Source organism: Tiliqua scincoides, chromosome 1 (assembly GCF_035046505.1).
Source record: "Tiliqua scincoides isolate rTilSci1 chromosome 1, rTilSci1.hap2, whole genome shotgun sequence".
Taxonomy (NCBI): Eukaryota; Metazoa; Chordata; class Lepidosauria; order Squamata; family Scincidae; genus Tiliqua; species Tiliqua scincoides.
This window is the reverse complement of record NC_089821.1, coordinates 126,218,611-126,244,454: the sequence shown is the minus strand read 5'-3', so window position 1 is coordinate 126,244,454 and position 25,844 is coordinate 126,218,611. Positions and strand designations below refer to the sequence as shown.

The window sequence follows — 25,844 nt, the reverse complement described above, 5'->3', positions numbered from 1 at the left end:
AAGGGGGCATGAAAAGAATTGAAGACCATTGCTTTTAGAGTATAGTATATCTATGCCAGCCGATATGCATCTTCACATGCATCCTTTTCCTGTCTTTAATGCCAGTGTTTTTCAACGTTTGTCCTCCTCTAATGGACCACTTCAGATAGTCCACCCATTCAAAGTACCACTGGAAGTAACTGATGATGAAAGAACTGGCAGTTATGGGTTGGGAGGCCAGATGCAACTAGTAAGAGGCTCTGGGAGGACAGGAAGGCTTTTTTTTAATGTGGAGAAGCATGCTTTGGAGCCTCCTACCACTATTTGTTGTGTTGCATTCCTAGTCAGAGGGCAGGGGTCCCCAAGTACCACCAAACACCACCCCAAGCACACTGGTTGAGAAACACTGCTCAAACCACTGGTTTAGATATAAGTGAATGGCTCTAAGATAAGTGAGCCTGCCATGCAAGTTTTGTTCTTGGGGGAGTAAAGAGTTACTCTTGGAGACAATGCTAAGATTGAAGTAGGGCTTCAGGATCTGCCCTGCAGTTGCAATGCAGCCTCCTTCCATGCATCTCCAGGGGAGGAGTGAAATTTCACAGTGAGGGGGCCCAGAGCTGGTGCAATTAGCTCCATGGCTGGACAGTGCCTGTTCTTAGTTTTCTCCTTCAACTACTAGTTAGTTCCACACTAAGGGCCTATTTCTATCCAATTCTTCCATGCCTGTGCTGCTATGCCAATGGGCTGTGCACTGCTTCCTGTACTGAGGAAGTAGTCGTGAAGACCTCCTCAAGGGATGGGAACATTTGTTCTCCTTGACCTTGGGGCTGCATTGCAGCTGCACTGGTGCTAGAAAGTTGGCTAGGACTGGGCCCTTAGGCTGCAATCCTATGCACACTTACCTGGGTGTAAGCCCCATTGACTAAAATGGGACTTACTTCTGAGTAGACATGCCTAGGATTGGGCTGTGAGGCTGCAATCCTATCCACGCTTACATAGGAGTAAGCCCCATTGACTACAATGGGCCTTACTTCTGAGGAGGCATGCATCGGATTGGGCTCTTAGGCTCCAGGGGTGCTGACACCCAGAACTCCACCCCCCTGATCTCCCAAGGGTGGACCCTCAGGATGCCCGGGTCTTGATTGCACAGGGCAGGGCACCCCACTGCAGAGCCCTACAAACTCTGCGCCCTCCTGCAGCCCTAGCAATGCACAGAGCCTCCCGGCTCTGCACTCTGCCTTCCACCACCTTCTCCCCATTGGCAGACGGGCTTCTTCCCCACCCTGGAACCTCACCCCCTCTCTCCCTCTCGCAGCCTGCGTGGGAAGCGCGCATTGGCGAAGTGCTGCCCTCCCTCCCTGCTCCTGTCAATGGGGAAGCGCGGCTGCAAAGGGGCGTCAGGCTCCTGCTGCTGGGAGAGGCTTTCTCCTTCCCTCCGGCGCGATCAGGGGCAGGCGTGGCCTGGGCAGCCTCGCCTTCAGCTCCAGCCAGCCCTCTTCTTGCCTTTGCGACATAACTACTCCTGGTAGTAGCAACAACGGGAGTGTCACTTGCAATCGCTGCAGCTGCAAGGGGCCGCTGAGAGACCTGCACCCTCTGTCATCATTGGAGACCCCCAGAGCAGTCCAGTGATTTGTATCCAGCCACTGAGGTAAATGATGTCCTGGCTTCAACTTCCTTCCTCTTCTCGCCTTTCTTTGAGCTCAATCCTAGGCATGTCTACTCAGAAGTAAGTCCCATGATAGTCAATGGGGCTTACTTCCTGGTCAATATGAATAGGATTGCAGTCTTTGGTCAGCTACTACACCCTGTAAGGGTGTCTCCATATTCTCTCTTACAAATCCTGAGAGCAATGAATATGGATCCACTATCCCCATCTAGGCTGCAATCCTGTCCATACTTATCTGGGAATAAACCCCCATTCATTATAATGGGACTTATTTCTGAGTAGACATGCATAGGATTGGGCTCCTAGTTCCATATTTTGGTTTGTTCTCCCCCCCCCAGCTTGTTTTTCATTAATTCTTCTCTCTTTCCCATCCTACTTGCCCCCCCATGGTAGAAATCAAAGATGACACTGAAAGCTATTCACCACCCTATTAAGTAAACTTGATTTAAATCTGATCTGTTGCAATCACTTCGATAACACAATGTAGTAATCTGTTCACGGTTTTGTTTACTTGATTGTATAGTATAACGGTGGATTTTTCCACTCTGCTGCTTCAGTTCAGTGCTTGCTTTTGTGTGTAGTGGTGCCTGCTTCGTATTAATGGAGAACCAGTAGGTATTAATTATCCTAAAGCAGTGATTTTCAACCCTTTTCCGCTCATTGCACTCTGACAAGGCACTAAAATTGTTAAGGCACACCATCAGTTTTTTGACAATTGACAAGGCACACTGCACTGACAGCTGGGGCTCGCATCCCCCAGTGGCCCTACTAACAAATGATCCTCCCCCAAACTCCCACAGCACAAGTGCAGACCATCTGCACACACTAGTGTGTCTTAAAGTAAAAGCCTGATTTATGAGAATGTACTGTATCCAAAATTCCATTCCAGTCAGTGTGGGGGGGCACTATCGAAAATGTCAGGATGCCCAATTACTAGGGCTATGGAATTCCACTGAGATAAAACTCTATCAAGACAGTTGGTTTACATGCCATGAAAACAGAGGAGCCAGCATTAAAGCCCTTGATCTTTTACCAAAATTGTGCACTTGGGAGGTAGGGTGTTTTGAAAGAGGCTACCTAGAAAGGCCCCTTCCCTTTACGTGACATGTTTGCACTGTTACTATCCTTTTGCCCTCTTTGTGTACAAAGATAGTGGGTTGCATACTACTGCTCTTTGTACTTTACATCAGGAGTTTTGCAAAACAGCTGCTGTTTGAGTTGCTTCTAAGCTTGTGGAAAGTGTAGTGTAGAAAATAGTATATCTCCTCTATTAAGCAATTGCTCCTCCCCTATCTTGTGCTGTTTTCTGGCCTCTTTCATAATAGATAACGTCTTTAATAATAATATAATATATATGCTAATATTACTAGATATGCTAGAGTTTGGAGTATACGTTTATTACTTGGTGTGACTAATTGAATTGTAATCTACTCGTATTTTCAAATTTTCCACTCCTAACTTCAGTATAATAAACTACAGCTTCAGGATATTGAAAATGCTTCATTTTTGACTTTTTCACTGTTCTGTGGTGTTTACCACTTAAAGGAGAGAAACAAAAATGACAATCAAATTAAAGCAATTGCATGAAAAGCCATAAGGACCATGAAGGAGGATAGGCTTTTAATGTTGAACCCCAGGCTGCTTTCCCAGGGATGTAGATCTTTCCAAGCCTGAGTTCTAATAGCATAATTTAGTTGTAAGCATTTTCTTTATCATGATAATTAATTTGCTGGATATGTCTTCATGTCCTATATTGATTGTAAAATTGGAAGCTGTGTTCCAGTCTCTCTTGACTGGAAGGCTGGAACATAAATAGGGGAAAGGTGAAGAGAGATCTGTGGAATCCAGAAGGGTGTGCAGGGTAAATTTGGCCTCAGTATAGAAATTGAATCAAAAACTGGCTCTTGGAAAGAATGGAAGAAAACAGAAAATGAAGTGTACTTGAAGGGAAACAGCCTTAAGAAGAGGCTCTAAAGGGGAGGGAAAAGCTCAGCAGATTAATCTGGGTGAACCAATGTACCGTACTGTTAACAGATCTGTTTCCAAAATTTATTTTCAAAACCAACCTGTTATTCTAGGCATGGAATTTCTATATTACAAAACCCATCTCAGCACCCTATTTTAGAAGCAGGTCAAGTTTGCATAAAATCTTATGCTTAGAAAGTCACTGCTCTAGTAATTCTTTCACTCTTCTCACTTCTCTGGTTAGGGATCAATTGTCAAAGAATTGGCTATTTCAGCATCTTGTGCCTACTGTCAGGAAAAAAATCATACTGAAGTACAGTATAAGCTTTTTTTGAACCAAAAAGGACCTGTGGCACCTTCAAGACTAACCAACTTGGACAAGGGCTCCCTTGATCAAATGCATAAAGTGCTATGGCATAAGCCTTTGTGGATGAAAGACCTCTTCATACATCAGATCAAGAGAGCCCTCGTTCTAATACAGGTACCTCTCTGTGGTGTGCTACAGATTTGGTATGGCTTTGAAAATGTTTTTAAATACTTTTTTAAGCTTTGTATTTCTATCAATAAAACTGGGCCATTTTGAAGCAAAGATGTGGAGGAGGGCGGAGCAGGAGGCATTGGAGGGGAAAGGGGATTGAAATTTCCTTTCCCCTCTGTAAGCTCCTGCTCCACAGTGGGTCTCCTTGGATTTCCAGCAATTTCACTGGAGCAAGTCTGAGGAGAGAAAAAGTGTGGAGAGGCTGCAGAAAAAGAGGATAGGACCTGGCATGTGGCATAACTGCCAGATTCACCTGTCCCACAGCCACCACACCCCATTTCTCCCCACAGCCTTCTCACCTCTTGCACCAGCTTACCTGCTCTGGCATGTGGCCAGTGCTTCCCATGACACACATGGGAAGGCTCCAGACTTCCTGCCAGTGCTCTGGCAGCGTGCACTGCCAGATCATCCTTTATGGCTGCTTTTGAGCAACTAGTGCTGGCAGAATACTTGTTCCACCAGTGGGGCTGAAATTGGGCTGAAAAATTCATTTATTTTGGCAGGGTTTTCTTTGTCTGTGGGTAGTGGTTGGAGCTGTTCTTATAGAATAGCTCACTTTTTGTTGCATTTGTATTCCATTCTTCCTCCCAAGGAGTTCAGGGTGGTATTTGTTAGACTTCCACGTGTCCCTTGCATTTCTGTATTGACCAAGCCCAACCAGATAACAGCAGATGTCTGTAGACCATGATCAGAGTATTTGATTTAAAAATACAAAAAGTTCATTGGGCAATGTTCATATAGACATTCTGCAAACTGAAGGCACTCCCTTTGAATGATATATGTGACATGGTACTTATGCTATTCTACCCCTTTTTCTATGTTTTGAGCATGTACTCCGATATGTATAAACAATGTAGGAGAAAGGTATGCATTTCTAAACTAACAAGTGCCTTTTCTTATGACTGTCAAGTGAGGCAGATAGGGGGCTAGTGGATTGCAGGGAGCCATGGCGAGGTGGCAGCAGTGCATTTCTGCAGGCAGAGTGCACAGACATGGATATTCCACTTAATGAAAACTGGGCAGCCTACTGTTGGGGCTGGCAGAGAGCAGACTTGCTGTTTTCACTTGCTCTTGTAGATTGAAGCCTGTTTACTTTTCCCTCTTGAATTTGATGTCAACCTTTGACAATCACACCCACACCTGCTTCATAGCCGCACCTTTGGATCAGCACAGCTTGCTGCACATTCTGTTCTTCTGGCTGAACTAGAGTATGACGAAAAGATGCAATCTAGAAATTGGCTTTGATTGATATAAATTGCCTGTCTGCATTGCAGAGTTCATGCAGCCTTAAAGCCCGGACCTTTGAATTGAGGCTGATTCACATAGTTACTTTCCTCTCTGTGTGGGCAGATGTAGCCTGTCCTGAGCCACGCAAGGGTCTTGCACTATGCAAAGAAGTGAAAGCATGAACTGTCAGTGATTTCTGCCATCATGGCAACACTTTACTGCCTAACACTTTCATGTACCTTGTGAGTAGGTATGCAATCTCATGGAAGAAAGAAACCCTGTGAATCTTTGTAAAGTATTATTTGAGATTAAAAATCCTGATTGCGCCAATGAAAGGAGTGCTTTCGCATCTAGCGTTTATCTTTGCATACAAAGGAAGGTATTGGATTTCTTCAGAAAGTAAAAAATTGTCAAGTCATTGGACTTTCATAACCCACAACTGTAACTAAATAGCTGCAGGGATTACATGTAAACCATGGAATGTTTTAGAACAGAGCTTTTGTTGACAAGGGTCAAGGTGCAAGTATGAGCCATTGTTTTTTTTCCCCTCCTACTTGATTGCCAGGTGAACTCTCACTTTCATAAAGCTAATCTATGGTTGGACTTTTACCACTCAAAACACTTTAGGGGAGGGATCTCTGTTGGCCAAACTTTTGGTTTTCCAATACCCAGATGACCCATAATTCTATAAAGTAATGGCCCTAGGTAATTGGGTGAAGTCATTGCCTTTCATGCTGTGTTCAGCTGCCTCCTTAGTCACTTTCTACTTGTGTGAACAGGTAATTTGTGAGATCACAGGGTGTACATTCTAGTCATGGCCGTTTCCTCAGTCTCGTACTCTGCAGCCAAGCGTTGCTATAGCTGAGCATGTGAGCTCTAAACTCTCATCTAAGCATCCTGGCCATTAAATAAAGAAAACAACAATTATAGTGTTTCATGGTGGTATTTATTTATTTATTAGGTTTGTATTCCACCTTTCTCCCCGAAGGACACCCAAGACAGTATAGTTTGGATTCGACAACTTCTCAGAGGGTGGACTTCCTTGCTAGGTCTGATGATTTCAGAAATGAACATGACTGAAAATCTCATGAAAACTGTCATCTTGGTTTCCAATGCATGTGTTACTGAGTTCTATCGTGAAATCACATATGATTGCTAGGATTGCATGTGTAGGAGCCATGGTAGTTCTGTGCAATGCAACCACAAGGGAACAGTAACTACACTGCTCTGGACATGTATGTATTGGTTACCCTGGTGGTTGTGTGGGAGCCGACCTGTTCTGCCCTTGATTCCTTCTTTGCCTTTGTATCTTTCCTTTGATATGTATACTGTACTTTGGCTCACAAAGGGAAGAAGATGGGTGTTTTGTTTCCAGATGATAGACACATGCAATTTGGCATTCCTCTGAGAGGCTTATGAACCACAACCAAAAAAAAAGTGGGGAATTAGAAGAAACCCTTCTCCTTGCAAATGCTTAGGGGTAACCCAGTTATTCCAGTTTAACCTTTAAGAATGCCAGTCCAGTGTAAAAATGAATTCAGAATAAGAAATAAGGACAGGTCAATAAAATTTGCTACTGTAGTCTGCTTATTTCTAACATCTAAGCAGCTTTCTCAGAAAGCCTTTTCTGAATTTAGCTATGAAATAGCTAAAACTTGTCAAATCTTTCATTTAAAAAGAATGTTTCTAGCTGTTATGGTTGTGGGTTGCATTTAAAAAAATAAAACCATTTGCCACAGTTTTCAGGGACCTACCTGTCTGCCAGTATGGCTTGCTGTTACTTGTTCATGGATTCTGCTCATATGACTTTAACAGCACAGTCCTAAACAGGGTTATTCAGATGCAAGTCCCAGTGAGCTCACTGGGGCTAGATCCCTGTGTCCTTGGGATTGCAGCCTAATTTATCATTCATACCCTTCCTTTTGTCATTGCATCGTTTCATACACCAAAGAAACTGCAACAGTCTCAAATGTTTGTTCAGAATGAAGCATAGAGCACAAGCAAAATCAGTTTATTTGCATAAATTGAATAGATGTGCATAATTTTCCTGTTTTGGGTCTTTTTAAAGAAAATATGAATGGCAGAAAAGATAGTCATTATCCAACCTGTATTGCATCATATAATTTTATTTTATTTTTTGTAGTTTACAATGTCTAAAAAAATCCATGGAGGTTCTGTTGTCGAGATGCAGGGGGATGAAATGACCCGTGTGATTTGGGAACTGATTAAGGAAAAGCTGATTTTCCCCTACGTGGATCTGGACCTTCACAGGTACACATGGGCCTTACAAAACTTCTGGGTCACATGAAATTTGCCAAAAGTTTTATGTGTTTGTCCAACTAGAAAGTCTTGCTTCACGTGTCTTTCTTTCTGAGAACCTATTCATATATTATTAATCTCCTACGTCAGAAAAGTTGTGTGCCATTGTAATTGACAAATTGTTTACTAATTGCATCACATGGACAACTTCTGTAGCTACCTTTGGGAAGTGATCACAGGTCAGTGACAGAACACATCAAGCAGTCCCTGGCATTTTCAGGTAGGATTGAGTGCCTTGGAACCTGGTGCCTTTCAGAGGGTGCTGCTGCAGGGTCATCACTAGGTGCAGATTCTGAAATCTGATTTCTTGACTCCTTTCTAGGGCATGAAATAATGTGTTGACTTGTGAACTCTTGTGCGCCAACTTTTGCTCCTGACCTTTCACATCTGTTGAGCAGACTCTGTCTTTAAAGACTTGGGGTCCATTTAAACTTGAGCAGGTTAGAAAATAGGAACTTGGCACCTCTTTTTCCTTTCCCATGTCTGTCCAGCTTGAATCACTTAAGATTTTCAGCTGATGTTAAAAGGACCTCTCTCATTTTCAGTTATTCAGACTGTTTTGTGGTTCTGGGAGTGAACTGATAAAATGTACAATTCTTCCCATTGGTGCATATCTATAGCCCTGGGTAGAAGTTATAAATGCATGCAGAAGTCTCCTGGGATCCTGCTGGCTTTGCCTCGCTACCCCATCAGTCACCCATGCACATTAGCATCACTCGCCAACTTCCTTGTGTTCAGTGTTTGTTCCTATAGATGTGATTGTGGGCAAGCAGGGGGCAGAGCCAACATGATGCCCCCATCATGCCACCTGCTTGATGCCCCCATCAAGCAGGGGGCTAAACCAGCATGATCCTGAGGTCCTCTACACTTTCTTTTATAAGCATTTGTAATATCTGCAGAGGACTACAGGTATGCACTGATGGAAGCCAACAGAACTGCAAAAAAGTCTGAAACATATGAAAAGGGCTTATTTGGGGGAGAGCTTCAGGTGTTTATATTTTTGTCTCCTACTTAACTTTTCCAGGCATGAGTGTCCTTCTGAGTGGCAACTCTATGGACATCTTGCAGTTTCCTTTTGATTTGCTTTTCAGTCCTGCATTCTACTTTCCTGTCTGTTCCTAGCTTCTGAGTAACTCTGCTGCATGTAGATTTTATGATTACTGCCAGGGTGAACCTTGACATAGTTTCCTAGCTGTAAAGTTGCACCCTCATTGTGTCCCTTTCTGTTTAACTCCGGTCCTCTGTAACCCAGGAGGAACTGTGGTTCTGTAATAAAAGAAGGATTAACATAATTAAAATAGTCAAGGTCATTGACACAGTACCCTTCAAAATATCCTCTGAAGCATAGCAAGGTCTTTTCAGTGTCAGACAGTGTGAGCATTTTGTAAGTCAAACCTGGGAGCCTTTACTCCTACCCCATTTCTCTAGCATTTACTTTTTCTGGATACTCAGCTGTCTGCCAAACAAGATATACTGCTCTGCTAGAGCTGATGTTACCAAAACAGAATTGGCAACTGATAACCATAGCTGCTTATTGCCTATTATGTAATCTCACATATGTGAGCCTGGACAAATTTTAATTCTTAACACAAGCACACGTAGAATGGGTGTACCAAGACATCTGTCTAGTTTAGGCTCATGCATTGCCCTAGTTCACAATTCTGGTAGCTCTGGAAATTAATTTTATGAAATTGCCCTTACATCTAGATTAGGTGCTTTCTGTGTGAGTATTAGGTGACCTACGCAAGTTCTGCCCATCTTTCAAACCATCTAATAAGTTGGCACACTTAGATCATTTATAATGATAACCTGCCTGATTGGATTTCCAATCATGAGTATCTTTCTTAAGATACAAGCATGATCAACTCATGATTCAGTCTTTCAACTATTGTATTTAATATCTGAAATTTTCTGCATGCAGTAGTTCTTCAAGAAATAGTCACCACAGTACTCAGTTTCCTGAAGATTTCTTGGCACTGCCTGTAGGAAATCATAATAAACCTTTCTTTGTGTACTACTACAGAATGGTGGTTTCATCAGTGTGAGGTTGTTTTAGCTGTTCGTTTCATTTTCTGTTGTTCTCCTAAGCTTTCAAAAGTATATCCTATCCTTAGCTTGTAGAGCAATAGATACATTTTAATAGTGCCTTGGATGGCTGTACAAGACACTTACAAATGATTGACTTGGGGGGACTTGTTTGCAGCTACGATTTGGGCATAGAGAATCGTGATGCCACAGATGACAGTGTCACCGTGAAAGCTGCAGAAGCTATAAAGAAGTATAATGTAGGAATCAAGTGTGCCACAATCACTCCCGATGAGAAGAGGGTAGAAGAATTCAAGCTAAAGCAGATGTGGAAATCTCCAAATGGAACAATCCGAAACATTCTGGGGGGCACTGTCTTCAGGGAAGCCATTATCTGTAAAAACATTCCCCGGCTGGTATCTGGATGGTCAAAGCCAATCATCATTGGCCGTCATGCTTATGGAGACCAAGTGAGTACGTTAAGTAGCATTTTGAGTTCATGGCTGTTCTTATGGTCAACCTGTCAGACATGTTGCAGTAGAGAATGGAATGCGGCTCAGTGTACTGGAGTCATAAAGCATGCCTGTTAGAGATTTGGTAGGTTGGAATAGACTGGACTGAATTAGTTAAAATAGATTGTGAATGTTACTGGTCTGGGTATAGAAAGTATTTAAAACGAGTGCTGTTTTTCCCCTTTTCTTATGAAGTGTTTTTAAAAAATCCTGATTCCATGCATACAGCGTTTGTGATTCTGGTCACACATAAAAAGGTGCTTTCAGATCTATTGCCAGTCAGAGCTGCCATTTTACTTTTTTGACATTTTGCTTGTGATTCTTCTCTTGCAGTACAGAGCCACAGACTTTGTAGTTCCTGGGCCTGGAAAGGTAGAGATGACCTACACACCGAAGGATGGAGGCAAACCTGTAACTTATTTGGTCCATAACTTTGAAAGTAAGTACTCTGGGGTTAAAGGAAGTGTTGAGTATAAAGGATATTTTGATCTGGAAGAACATATAGAGGAATTTGTGTTTGTGTGTGAGAAAAAACAGTGCACAATTAAGATATATTGCTGTACTAGATCTTGTACAATTAGGACAATTTGAACTATTTTACAAGGAGGCCTTATCCTCAAGTAACGGATCCCAGATCATAAACTAGAGATCAGTGACTAGAAGTCCCAGGGCAGATTTAGGGCCCAGTCCTGTGGGTCTTAGGCTCTGGCACTGAGCTCCAGCGCCAGGTGCCATAAATGTGCCATAAAACACATTTATGGCACCATGGGAGGAGGGAGTGCTGCCACTGGGCTGAGGACTGTAAGGATGCCACACAGTGCAAGGTGAGGGAAGAAGGCAGAGTGGGGGGAGGAACCAGCCTGGGAGGGGGGTGGGACAAGTGGAGGCCTCCCCTGCCGGATCTTATCCTTGGTGTTAGGCTGCAAAGCCCAACACCTAGGTTTTCCCATCTGTGCTGGTAAAACAGCTGGCACAGATGTCAGAAGCCCCATTGTGGGGCTCTTCTTAGGGGGAAGGGAGGGAATGAAAGGGCTTTCCCTGAGGGAAAGAAGACCTCTGGCTGCTTCCTGGCACCCACAGGATACACCAGTCATCATTTTGGCGCCACTGTTCCACCGGATGCTGGGAACCATAGACTTGAGCTGTTAGTCCTCTGTGGAGTAGCAGTTGCCACCTTGGAGGTGAGAGTGCAAAGGGTCTGCTCGCAGAACTTGCTGGCAATCTCCTTGGTAGGGTGCAGGACTCTAAGCCACATCCCTTCATTTCCTCCTCAGAGTAGCTCTTCCATATAGCTAGTTTCAGAACAGAAGCAGGCAAAGTATGAAGAAAGCACCATGTTCCTGTTCTGTATGTCTGGTTCTGCCAGCTTTGTCATAGCTGCTATTCTCCCCAGCCCCATTTGCTACTGCTGCCCGAGGCAAGGGCACAGCCCAAGAATGATCTAGCCTTACTGTTGCACAAATAGTTGTGAAATCAGTGGTTGTGAAACTTACTTGAATTTATGCTTATTTCATTGACTTCAGTTCAAGTAATTGAAGTATCTGAGATAATTCTAGTGCTGGTATGTACAAATTGAATGCAAAAGGTTGCAAGGGAAAGATGAATTCTGGCACTTGAAAATGCAGAATGTATGTTTTCTAAAGGAAATATGTTGCTGCATTTTTTGGGGAACTGGCTGGGAGCCACAGAATCTCTGCCAGCTGGGTAGAAGGACACCTGGGTAGAAGAGACAGTGGTTCTCTTATAAATAGCAGAGGGAAAGCAGGTGATCCTATACATCCCAACATAGTATCCTTTCCAGTGACTGTTTGCTGGTGTCTCTTTCATGCCTTTTTCAAATTGTGAGCTCTTTTGGAAAAAGGGACCATCTTTTCAATTTTTTTTGCCATGTACACTGCTTTTGTTAATTGTTTAACAGCAGTATATAGATATTATTAATAGAGACACTAGGAGGAGCTCATAAGAAGGGCCCCGCTAGATCAGGCCAAAAGCTCATCTAGTCCAGCTTCCTGTATCTCACAGTGGTCCACCAGATGCTTCAGGCAGCACACAGCAAAGCACACAAGACAACAAAGCATAGTAGCCTATACACTACAGGTACAATTCAGTGTAGCCCTTTCCATCTTGTAATATTTGTTCCCATTAAATGCTGGAATCAAGAATTTCCATGTCCAGAAGGAGATATAGCTCTGCAGAAGGAACAACAGAGAGAAAGAAATGGCTGTTAGCTTTTTAAAGATTTTGGTCTGCTTCTCATATCCCCTATATCTGAGATATTCAATCTGTGTGTCCCACCTCCCTGGTGAGGCGTGGCTAGCCAGGGGCATCGCCAGGTATCTAGGGGAGAGAGGCTGGGGTGGACTGGGCTGCTCTGCTGCACATGCTGCCTGCTGACTTGCTGCTTTTCTGCAGCTGTGAATGAGGTGGGTGGGGCAGCGTGAAACATGGTGTGGGGAGGTGGGAGAGAAGGCTGGCTGGGCAGGCAGAGGTGCTGTGTCTCATCATGGAGCTCTCTCCATGTGCAACCTCACCCCAGGGACTACATTTCCCAGTGTGCCCCTCACCCTGGGCATCCTGGGGTTGGTCAAGGCTGGAGGAGAGGCTTCAAACTGGGAGGGTAGAGTTTGCAGCTCAGTGAAGGAGGGAGCCAGCAACACAAGCAGCTCAGCAAAGGAGGGAGCCAGCCTGCTCTTAGTAGGGGGTGTCCAAATGCCCCAGCCTGCATCCCTCTGTCTTGCCTGGGGGGAACAGGGGTGGCATCTGCATACTGGGTGTATGTGTGTGAGCAGCCCCCATCTGCTTTGGGGTGAGTTGTAATCTTGCTGTATGTGGCTGCAATCCTTTCCACACTTTCCTGGGAGTAAGCCCCATTGACTCAAATGGGGCTTACTTCTGAGTAGACCTACATAGGCTTGGGGTCTGTGTCAGCTTAACCCAGGATATCCACCTTTCTCTTTTTCTTCCCCCTTCAAAAAAGAAAAAAAGCCACTCTTGATGGTTTGTCTCCAAAAATTGACTAAAAATAAAAATCCCCATATCTTTTCAGCCATCCCCTGCCTTCTTCTGGGGGTGGGGGGGTGGGGTGTACTCTGTTGGCTGCTATTGTAAGACAAAAGGCACAATTCTAGCTAGGTCTACTCAGAAATAAGTCCTATTGTGTTCAATGGGACTTACTCCCAGGAAAGTGGGGTTAGGATTCCAGCCAAACAGTCTCTAGGTCTCAGTTTGCATCAGTTTGCAATTAGCAGATACACACAAAACCAAGTCTTCCCCTCTCCCAGCAAATTCATCACTTCTTCCTTCCTCCCTTTCCAAAACCCTCCAGGTGTGCTGCTAACAAACTCAGGGCACAATCCTAACCAGGTCTACTCAGAAATAAGTCCTATTTTGTTCAATGGGACTTACTCTCAAGTAAGTGTGGTTAGGATTGCAGTCTCAGTGCTGGCAGCTGTTTTTTTGTTTCTAGTGTATAATTATAACACCTTCATCCCCATTTTGGGGGTAAGTGAGGTGAGGTGTTGTAATGGGGAGCCGTGGCCAATGGCTACAAGGATCAGGAGAGGCGCGAGCCGGAAACGTTCGAGAACCACTGCCCTATGTGTAAATTTAAATAGTACTGTCTCCGCATTTACTGCCAACCCACTCTAGGAACCAAAAATTCCTGTATCTGTTTACTAAGGATTTCTTAGGCAGTATATCTGGAGCACTTTAAACCCTCAGAAACTAATGTGTAGTAGTAGTAATACATGTTAAATGTTTTGCAGTGCCTTCTTGGTGGCTCCTGTTTCAAGGGAGCTCATACTCCAAGTGGGAGGCCAAGCAAGTTGTCAGCAGTAGAGGTAGAGCTGCCTTGATTGGTTCAGCATAACTTGGGAAAGTTGCTAGGAGACTGTGCAGGAACAGAGCTAACTTTGTTGCAGTCCTCTGTATAGACAAGAGGCTTCATTCACTTAGGCTGCGAACGAGATATCGTTCACCAGCGCATCATCTGTACATTTTGGAGTAGTTGTTTTTGTTTAGTGTGAGATGTATGGTTGTATTCATTAAGTGTAGTGTAGAAGTGTAGTGAATGTTACAGTGTAAAATTTGCACATATACCATGCATTGGGTAATGCAGAAAAAATTGGCAGCTGCAGTGCAGTTATTAAAAGGATGCTGGAGATGTCCGTTACATTCATTCTTGGTTTGCATTTTGGCCATGAGTGAATGGTTGTAGGCTGTCTGCCAACTAGCAGACTGTAACAAGTGGAGAATGGTGGCTCGTTGGAAGCTGTTCAGACATACTGAAGTTTTGTTCTCAGTGAACAGACCTTCATGCTTTGGGTCTCATCAGCAGTATTCCAGCCACAAAAAAGAGTACTCTGTACACCAATGATTTACCTTGTAAATCATTATTCTCATATTTCGGGGGGGGGGGGGGGGTGAAAGACTAGTGACTTGCCTAAATCCATCTAGTGAGTTGAATGGCTGAGCTGAGATTTGATCTAATGTCTTGTTCTCATTTTCTTAACCATTGCACTATATCTATTGATGGGGTTTTCATTTTTATTTGTAGATTTGTATTCTCCCTTTCTTTCACAATCAAAAATACATCTAAAATCAAAATACATCGTAGTACGTAGTAAATACTCATAGTAAAATAATCAACATCATAGAAGCAGTAATAAAATAGTAAAAGAATCAGGGCCCAATCCTAAACTTCACGTGCCAGCTCACCGCCAGTGCACAGAGTCACAAACATGCCGTAAGGCATGTTTGCAGACCCTAGTGTTGGTGCTCTGCTGGTGTTAGCCTAGTGCTGCTGGAGCACCAGAACTCTGCCACTCAGCGGTCACGCGGACAGCTGAGCAGCGGAGAGGTAAGTGAGGGGAGGCAGGGAGGAGACGTGCTGGGGGAAGGGAGGTGGGACCAGTGGAGCTTTGCTCCACTGATCCAGAGCCTCCGTGTCAGGCTAGCTGCCTGACACGGAGGCTTTTACTTCTGCTCCGACCCTTGGCTCGGTGTAAAAGTGAGTAGCCCCATTGCAAGGCTACTCAGTTTACCGGAGGGAAGGGGACGAAAGTCCCCTTCTCCCAAGGAGGCAGCATCGGCTGCCTGGTGAGCGCAGGATGTAGCGGCAGCCATTTTGGGTGCTGCTGCAGCCCTGCGTGCCAGGCAGCTCAGGATTGGGCTGTAAAGAGATTTATCAATAAGTCAGCAGAATTAAGAGAGAAATCTTAAAAATGGTATTTAAGCAATGGACAAAACACATATTAAAACAATGCAGCAACTGAAGGCAGGAGCTTTAAAAGCAGAGGCAAAAAATAAAATAAAAAACCATGCACAAGCCCAACAAAATAAATGTTCGGTTTTTGCTTTTGCTAGGAAAGGCATTGCTGCAGGGGCACTTGTTATCGCAGCGTTGTTTTTTTATTGTGGGGCACTCCTTTAGTTTTCTCATGTTGCAATGTGTAGATATGAAATGATTGCCACAAGACATTCTGGTTTCTGAAAAGATACATTACAGATTCTTGTATAAATGTATGTACTGAAGTGATTGAAATGAGTAATCACAGTTGTCTCTCCAACTCTTTCCCCCCCCATAAGTTTAACAGTTCAGTACTCAAGAACAGAGGTCTCCAAACTGCGGCCCAGGGCCAGATGTGGCCCTCAGCGAGCCTCTATCTGGCCTGCGGCAAGCCTCTGGTCCCCTGCAAGCTCCTGAGATGCAAGCCATCTCAACCAGATGTGACCAGACATGTGCTCCAATCACGACTGGAGGGTGTTCTGAGGCTAAAGAGGCCATGTGCCTCCCCTCAGAATGCCTTCTAAAGGCCTAAAAACATCATTTCCTGGTTTCCCTGAAAAACCAGAAGTGACGTTTTGGGCCCTCTGAAGGCCTTAGACTTTCTGAGGTTTTGGGGAGGCCTCCATGGCCCTCAGAACACTTGTTTCCTGTGACGTGCTGGTTCTGAGTTATCTATTCCTGTACATGCAAGTAAGCTGCTTGTGAGATGGGGGAATGGGAGCCTATTTGAGTGTGTGCTTTATTTCTGTAGCGTGTGCTGGTGCTTGGAGAAACCCTGGATCTTTGAATAAATAAATGAATGGGCTTATTCATCTAAGTTCTGTATCTAATGTATTTATTTAAATTTTATATTTAACCCATTTTTGCTCAATGCACAGGGGTACACATTTGCTCCCTGTTGCTTATATGCAACATTGGGCAGAAATGGCTTAAAATTTATTTATTTTTCTGGCCCTTGACACTATGCCAGCTATATACCCTCTGACCAAAAAGTTTGGAGACCACTGCTCTAGAATTCAGCCTGCTGTTCATGGAGATGTGTTTGAGCCATTTGCATGCATTAGTCATCAAGACATTTGACAGCCATGTGGATGCAGATATAGGTGCAAATACTGGGCATCACCCTGTCTACAAACACTTACCTGGATTCAACCTCATCAAAATCATGTGGGAATTTTGTCTTTGAAGAGGAGATTTTTTTTTTTCCAAATGTACAATGGGCTGTTGAAAAATTGTGGGGAAAAAATTAGTACTTCATGCTTGCCATTCCGAGAAATCTTAGCAACATGCTTCTCTTTAAATATCCATTTCCAAAGCTATGTGGCACTAGTCAGGACAAAAAGGTGGAGTGGTCAGTGTAGCAAGCTGGTTTGAGAAAATACACTTCCAAACATCTATGCTTTTGTCCATCTTGTTCTCAGTTTACATGAACTGCTGTGGATGATGTCTCTACACTCATGTGATGAAAAAGGTTCCGTCCATGATGGCTGGTCTAGTTGTGCATGTATGAATGGCTTTTGCATTATATTTGGAAATACCATGCTCATGTGACAAAATATGTTCTGTGAAATATTATGCTGCTCAAAAACAGAAATTTTATTACTCCTAAATCCTCTTTTCCTTCTTCTTGATGTGGTATAGACTGCGGAGGTGTGGCTCTAGGAATGTACAATCTGGACCAATCCATCAAGGACTTTGCCCACAGTTCTTTCCAGATGGCATTGGCTAAAAGCTGGCCTCTTTACATGAGCACCAAAAATACCATTTTGAAGAAATATGATGGGCGTTTTAAGGACATCTTTCAGGAGATCTATGAAAAGTAACCAATATTTTGATACATCATATATTTTTGGTTTTTCAGGTCTATCCCAAGGAATTGTAACATTTCTTGAAATCTTCTATAGTTAGTGCTGAGTCTCAAATCTAAAAAGGCTTGTTTACTTTTACTTAAACCAGTGGAAACTATACTGGTTCTACATCTTATAGCATTTGATAGTGGTGACGAAAGCTGTGAGTAAATGAGTTAGTGTAGAACCTACTTTTCAGATTTAAAGTCTGGGCTATACTTCACCAAAAAGAAAAGAAAAATCCAAATAGAGATGGGCAACTGGAAATCCAGGCACCAAACCAGCCCTTAAAGGTGTTTATAGTCTGCTGCTCACAAGAACATTATCCCCATCACCACAACTTTCTCCCAAGCTAAGATACAGGCAAAGGAGCTCTTGAGCCACTTCTCTTGCACTTTAAACAAGGAGAGACCTTGGCAGAGTTCTAGCCGGAGTGTGTACCTCAGCCACTTGTTTCTGTGCATGAGCCACAGTGAGGAGAATGGCAGTGAGCAGCTGGGGTACCTAAAGGGAAGGCATTGCCAATACCTGTGTTGCTATTCACACAGCAAAAGGGGGTGGGGTTCAAAAGCCCTTTTCGTGTGAGTAGAGACAGAAAGCAATAGGACCACCCCGGAAGCACTTTTGCTGTATTCTAGTGTACTTTCCCCTTTGGGGTTGAGCTCTGAAAAAAAATGACTTTTCAGATTTCAAGCACAAGCTAGCTGTGTACTGCACTGGTGGGTCTGTACCTGCTGTAATCAAGAAAATTTTTTGATTCTCATTTTGCCTTTTGTAAAAAAAATAGTTCATTTAAAGCACTGAACGAATATGTAAAATACATACTGTATTTAAAATATATGCAACATATATTAAGAATCAACCTTTTGTGAGTAGACTTTGTGAGTTGTGTAGTAGGGTTTTAAATTTCATCTGAAAATGTTGCATTAAAATTGCAGTAATGTATATGTGTTGGAAGTAATAAGGTATGTTCCCATTCTGTGTTGTAACACATAGATATTCTTCCCTACTCCCACTCTGGCTTTATGCAAGCTTTCATTTCTTAAAGTCTGCATATTCATAATACAGAGCCCTGTAATTGTTACATGTTATATTGACTTATCTTTGCCTTCCAGGGAATACAAGTCTCAGTTTGAAGCCAAGAACATCTGGTATGAACATCGGCTCATTGATGATATGGTGGCCCAAGCTTTAAAATCTGAGGGAGGATTTATCTGGGCTTGCAAGAACTATGATGGTGATGTGCAATCTGATTCAGTTGCACAAGGTATGATCCACTCTTAGATTGTAGTGAACTTGCAAGGATAAGTTTTGATGACTCGATTAGTCAACTGTTACCACAAGTATTCAGATCAGCTGGATGTGCAGGCTGTGATCTGATTAGAACCTTAGAAGAAGCTTCTTAGATCAAAGATCCATCCAGCCCAGAATTCTGTTTGCACAGTAGAAATGTAGAAGGCTATCAAAGCCCTTTCCTTTTGCAAAAGCTTTGCTATTCCTGAGAGGAGATTGTTCCTAAAACATGCAAGTACCATTTTGACTAAATCCCACTAGTAAGTGGCTCTTAGTTCTCTGGTGTCTCCAGATTTTGATGCAGCTCTCAGTTGCCATAAGCTCCCGCTATCAAACTATGTTCCCTTTTGCCACTTTCCACCCACATCTCTTTGAAGAAATACCTGCCTTGACCTATGGAACAGTGAAATTATGAACTTTGCACACAATGTGCAGATTGTGGGTATATGGACTCTTATAAAAATTATATAGAAAGCAGCATAACTGTGATGCTAGTCTTGCTGCATAGTACCCTGTGTGATGGTTTAAATAATGATAAATTGTGGACATTGGAAAGCTGTCACCAGATTCCCTATATGTATACTTAATGTAGTTACCAAGCTTCTCATGTGTACATTTAGACCAAAACAGTTTTCTACCATATATATGTTACAGTATATGACTAAAACACTGGGATACTGTCCAGCCAAAGAGTTAAGCACTTTTGTGTTGTATTTGATTTCAGTGGGAGTTAAGTACATGCTTAGTGTTCCCAGTAAAATCAGTGGAATATGAAAATGCTTAATTTGGCTGGATTCAATTGTGAAGATCCATCCATGGCTGGTAACCATGTTTGTGTCCAATGCCTCTTAATCATTTGAGACCACCGAACAGCATCCTAGGTTAAAAATAAGCAGTCAGGTTTGTTTAAAGATTGCTATTGGGATAAAAGCAACCCCTCCCCTATATCTCTCACATATACACAGATGATAAGAAACCCATGGAAAAGCTCCAGGTTTCCAGAAAAGTCCTTGCCCATTTTATTTTCACATCCAGGTTATGGCTCCTTGGGGATGATGACCAGTGTCCTGATATGCCCAGATGGCAAAACTGTTGAAGCTGAAGCTGCTCATGGCACTGTCACCCGTCATTATCGCTTGTACCAAAAAGGTCAAGAAACCTCCACTAATCCTATTGGTAAGTAGCTTCCACCAAGTGTCTGCACTAAGCACCTAGACCAGTTTAACTGCTGAACATATCCCTAAGGACTCTGGGAGTACTAGTTCAGTGAAAATTCTGCTAGATTATATAAGGTGGTGCAAGATGCAGTTTCTGCATATGATGCTGTATATGTAGCTCTGCTCTAGGTATATGAGGAATGTATTTCCCAGGTCTGTCAGAACTTAAAAGTCTTGTAGAGCACTTGCACAATACAAAAGAACATGTTGCCAAATGGCAAAGGTCACAGCTGAATAAAGATTGAGAGCTAAACTTCATTTCTGTGTTACAAGCTGCTGCACAGTGATGAACTTCCTGAACCATGGTAGTCCAACACATGGTCCATGAGTCCCTTTTGGGCATACCCCAAAAGCCCGGCCATAGCTTCTCCCCCCCAGCAGCTTTTCAGTCTCCCTGCAGCACTGTTCCAGCTTCTCCTTTGGAGAAGAAAAAGCCAGAACAGTGAGGAAGGTTGATAGAAAGCCCCGTCACACCCACCTCCACCGCTTGCGTCCTGAGCCTGCCGAATTACTTCAGTGGCTGAGAATGCTGAAGTAACTGGCAGTGACGTCGTCATGTTATCACCAATTGCTTATCAGTCAGCTGGTGGGTCACACAAGGGTCCCCCCATTGCCCAAAGTTGGACTGCCCTGTTCTAAACAAACACATATTAACAGGTGATATACTATCTTCAGCAGTATCAAGTGTTGTAAGGAATCATCAAATTTCCACTCAATCTCTTAAAAGAAGTTTGAAACAATCTTAATTTATGAGACTATGGCTGCAATCCTAACCTCACTTTCCTGGGGGTTAGTCCCATTGAACACAATAGGACTTACTTCTGAGTAGACCTGTTTAGGATTGTGCCCTATGTAAGGGAAGAGATTCCCAAATGTTGGGCATCCAGATGAGTGTGTCATCAGGCTACTTGCTACAAATTGCCAAGAGTAAATTATCATAGAAGGGAGGCTAAGTGGATAACTTTCACTTCAAGGATTCTGATTGGCAGGTGAATTTGAAATCCACTTGGGATCCATGCAGGGGAGGTAGGAACGAAGATGGATAGCAAAGGTGATCAACAGGTCTTGTTAATCTCAATCTCTTATTAATTTTCCCTCTTTCCTAGCCTCTATTTTTGCCTGGACTAGAGGTCTAGCCCACAGAGCTAAATTAGATAACAACTTGGAGCTCAAGAACTTTGCTTCTGCATTGGAGGAAGTCTGTGTGGAAACCATTGAGGCTGGCTTCATGACAAAAGATCTGTCAGCTTGCATTAAAGGGCTACCTAAGTAAGTATGCAAGGTTAAAAAATGTGTGAAAATATTCAAGTACAATCAATTCTCATTATCTACTGGGGTTAGCTTCCTAGAAAGTCCAACAGATACAGAATCATTGATCCTATGGGATCAATGGGGTTAGCGGCAGGGTAGCTAACCTGGTCAGAATACCCGCAGCAATGTAGCAATTAAAAGACCATAAAAATAGCCAAAAAAAGTCATATCAGAGAACAATGTAATTCAGCATCATACTGTTGAGAAATAGAATAATCTTTTACTCAAAGTCAGTGAATGCTGTTTTGCATTTTTAAAAACTCAAGCACAGATAACTGTCAACTAAAATTAAGCATAGGTAATATTTCTATGCCATACAGCTTATAAACACTAGAGAAGCATAAACAGTTATCTGTGACCACTTATTTCAGATAAGTGGGATAAAAGGCTACTTTAAGAAAAAGTATAGGGCAGTGTTTCTCAAGGTTTGCTCTCCACCGTACCACTTCACATGGTCCACCTATTCAAAGTACCACTGGAAGTAACTGGCAATGACATTGTCACCAGTGACTTCTGGGTTAGAAGGGCAGATCCAACGTTAAAAGCACCAGTAAGAGGCTCAGGGTGGATGGGGGGGCTTTTTTGACCATGGAAAAGCATGCTTTGGAGCTCTGCCCGCGAGCCAAGCATCCTACCACTCTGTGTCATGTTCCTGCAGGGCCAGCAGGGGTCCTGCAAGTACCATCAGACTCCACCTCAGGTACCACTGGTGGTACCCACACAGCTGGTTGAGAAACACTGGTATAGAGAGTTTCAGTGAGAAAGTGATAAAAGGTCTGGTGTTTTTCCCACTATCGAGAAAAGACTATGGTGCTGTCATTTTGTAAAATGTCCCTAGTACTCTCTTCAGTTTTTGCTTTCTAATACAAGACGGTAGCAAAAAGACAAGCTGTTACAGAAACTTAATAGAACTACTCAAGGCATTGGTAAAAATCAGATTACTCAATGCTTTACCATCTACCATCATAACAGCCAAGCCTTTATTTATGAATTTGTGAAAGGCATCAAGTCTAATCACATGCTGAAATTATCACACAGTGGCACTCCTGGCACAACTTTAAGGCCTCTATCTCATATTGGGGTAGAAATCCTCTTGGAACGTAATGGCTCCTAAAAGAAATGAGATCGCAAACTGGCACTAAATTGGAAAGGGCAGAAGTGATTTAGGGGTTTTTCCTCCAGAAGTGAATAAACAAACCAAAATCAGTTTGGTGTAGACCATGGGTCTCTAAACCCCTGCCCGGGGACCAGATGTGGCCCAAGGAGAGCCTCTATCCGGCCTGCGGCCAGTCTCTGATCCCCTGAGAGCCTCTGGCCCAGTTGACCAAACACAACCAGAGTTGTACTTGTGGGGTGGGGGAATGGGGGTCCATTTAAGTGTGCTTGGAGAGATTCTGGACATTTGAGCCCATTCATTCATTCATTTCAGTCATTTATCTATATCTATATATATTTAAATTTTATATTTAATTTTTTTGTCTGGCCCTTGACACCGTGCCAGATATTTGATGCGGTCCTTTGGTCAAAAAGTTTAGAGACCCCTGGTGTAGACAAAACAAAACAGTTCCTATTTTATGCAGGATGTCTTATTCATTAATATGTAAACTGCCAACCTTTGTCCCCATCAAACAAAGTTTAGTGCACACCAGGCAATGTAAACCTAGCTAGAAGACTGTTAGTTGGTGTGACAGATGTTGTCCTTTGGTCCCTGCCTTCATGATACTGTAAAAATTAACCGAATTTTTAGTCCTAAATAAAACCTTGTCCTGTAAATATTTACCTACCTGTTTGCTTTTCTTTTTCATCTCAGTGTGAAGCGCTCTGACTACTTAAACACCTTTGAGTTCCTGGATAAACTTGCTGAAAATCTGAAGGCAAAGCTGTCCAAGCCAAGACTTTAAGAGTAGGCCTCAAGAATTGCTCCGGAAAGAAGGTTGTTCGCCTGATGAGTGAATCATGTTGTTGTTTAGCATAAAACTTCAGAGTACAAGGAGAAGTCAACCTAAAAATAGAAACCTGTTCGGACTGTCTCATTCCTTAGGATTGTGAGTGGTTTTCTATATTGCTAAAGGCTATCAGGGCAGCCTCTATGACTGCCTTTGTGACAGTTTTAAGTTGTCCCTCTTGTCAGTCAGCCTTCTCCTGCTCTGTGAGAATGATAAATAAAGGCTTGGTGGGCAAGTTCTATAGTAAAACTGTTTTAAACATGGAGTAGGTTTTGTTTTCCAGTACTGTTCCCTGGCCCTTACTGGGTTCTTTAACCATTTGTCTTAATTTTGAAAACCAAACCTGACGCAGGAAAGGAGTTTAAGAGGATTTTACTTAGCAGCGTGGGGACAAAGTGTTTAATATTCAAAGCTCTGGTGTGGACAGCAAAATCCTGCACAAATGCAATGTGGTCCAATCCTTTGGGTTCATTATGCCTTATATCAGAGTGCTAGTAGTTGTTTTTTTTTTCCTTTTCCCAACCTGAGTACATGATAGAGCCTAAAGTACAAGGTTTGTTGTCTTCTCCAGTCAGATACCACGAAGGTAGCTATTCAAGTTGTTTAATCAGCCAGTTGAACACTTCTATTCTTTAACTTTGGATTTCAACACAACCTTTCATTAAACATTGTTCCATCTATGACTTTTTTAAAAAGAGGGGTACATTTAGCTCAATAAACCACTAATATCCACTTATTGTGTCCCCCGATGCTTATGAATGGTATAGATCAGGGGTGTCAAACATAAGGCCTGGGGGCCGGATGTAGCCTCTGGAAGCTTTTTATCTGGCCCTCAGGCTCTCAGGTGCTGAGCAGTGCTGAGGTGTTACTGCTGTAAGGGCAGTCCACATGAAAATTAGCTCTCCCATATCCTGAAATATGATCAAGATTTGTGTATTTTGTCATTTGCAGCTAATGAGTTCCTAAGTGAGAAAAAGTGCTTATTTTTGGTTATGATCTATTTAATGACATCACTTCCTGCCTAATGACATCACTTCTGGCCCTCAGCAGGCATCATGAATACTATTCTGCTCTCAGTATGAAACACGTTTGACACCCCTGGTATAGATTGTCTAATCCAGTAAACTGCCATTTCATATATAGCCATCCTACCACTTGAACTGATGGGCTAGAGAAGTGGTGAAAAATGAAGAATTTGCAGTCGTATCTTGCAGGCCATGCACTGAATTGCAGTTGGGAATCAGATGGGTACCAAAGAAGATTGCTATATCACCCTGTGGCATGGGCTTGAGCTCCTCTGTAAGAGTGGCTCTTGGCAACCTGGAATTTGAAGAAAGTTGACGTGGTGGCTTAGGTCAAAGATCTTGCATGGATTTTGCGATTAGACTTCGATATTTTCCTAGCTTCCATGCCTACTCTGTTCAGTGAAAATGAATTTGAAAAAGGTTGTTAATAGAGTTAGGCAAGCGCACATAGTATTCCACAAGGAGCATAGCTACTGCTAAAACATCTTGAAGTTCATGCCTAATTGTTCTTCACTGAAAACACACAAGAACATTCCCACAAGGGAAGGAAGTCTTAGGTTAAGAATAGCCCCTTCATTGACCAATGAAGGCACCATTGACATTCCACCATCTTATTCGGTATAGATGTTAGGCTGACCGGCCCTGGAGTTTTCAGCCTTGGCAGAGTAAAGGCGGGCGTCCCAGTCCCTGTGGAAGCGCCGAGGGCCACCGGCGCCCCGCGCCTTCGCGAGTCGAAGGGCGGCCTGTGGACCAGTGTCGTTTGTGAACAGATGCCATTCCCAGAGGCAGGCTGGTCCCGCCCCATGCTGGTTATGGAGTGTGTTTTACCGCGCCCGTTCGGGCTGCCACGCATATGGCAGTCAGCATGCGCCTTCCTTGGGATCCGGAGTTAGCGTGTGCGTCTCCAGCGGCCGGCCCTTTGGGGAGGAGCGGAACGGAGCAGGGGCGCGGCTCGCAGGCTCTTCTGCAGCAGCATGGAGATGGAGATGGGGTCAGGCTAAGCTGCCCAAGTGGGACAGGGCAGGGGCAGTAGTGGGCCTTCCTCCCTTCCTGCTGTGCTTCCTCGCTTCCAAGGAATACAGTGGAAGGTGACTGCGTTGGTCTGAGGTGTGTGGTTCCAGAAGCGCCTTTTTTTTGGAAAAGGCCCCTTTGAGGCTCATATGAGTGGAGTGGGTATTCGGAAATTGGAGAGGGAGCAGAGAGCAGATGCATTCTCGGCATCACCTGGCAGGACAAAGTTCCAAGCAACACAGTCCTGGAACGTGCTGGAATCCCCAGCATGTATGCACTGCTGAAACAGACGCCTGCGTTGGCTCGGTCATGTCGTGAGAATGGATGATGGCCAGATCCCAAAGGATCTCCTCTATGGAGTACTCGTGCAAGGAAAGCGCCCTACAGGTAGACCATAGCTGCGATACAAGGACATCTGCAAGAGGGATCTGAAGGCCTTAGGAGTGGACCTCAACAAGTGGGAAAGCCTGGCCTCTGAGCGGCCCGCTTGGAGGCAGGCTGTGCAGCATGGCCTTTCCCAGTTTGAAGAGACACTTGGCCAACAGACTGAGGCTAAGAGGCAAAGAAGGAAGGCCCATAGCCAGGGAGACAGACCAGGGACAGACTACACTTGCTCCCAGTGTGGAAGGGATTGTCACTCCTGAATTGGCCTTTTCAGCCACACTAGACTAGA

General features: G+C 43.6%; 1 protein-coding gene across 1 annotated transcript; it reads left to right on the top strand.

Annotated features, from left to right (window-relative positions):
- The first annotated feature begins 1,411 nt into the window (after positions 1-1,411).
- On the top strand, positions 1,412-23,394 carry IDH1 (isocitrate dehydrogenase (NADP(+)) 1). Its single transcript, XM_066636708.1, has 9 exons — positions 1,412-1,630; positions 7,522-7,649; positions 9,901-10,192; positions 10,568-10,673; positions 17,163-17,340; positions 18,484-18,635; positions 19,697-19,837; positions 20,985-21,147; positions 23,000-23,394. Exons 2-9 carry the CDS (start codon positions 7,528-7,530, stop codon positions 23,088-23,090), a joined length of 1,245 nt encoding a protein of 414 aa, XP_066492805.1. The 5' UTR covers positions 1,412-1,630; positions 7,522-7,527; the 3' UTR covers positions 23,091-23,394.
- Positions 23,395-25,844: the final 2,450 nt, after the last annotated feature.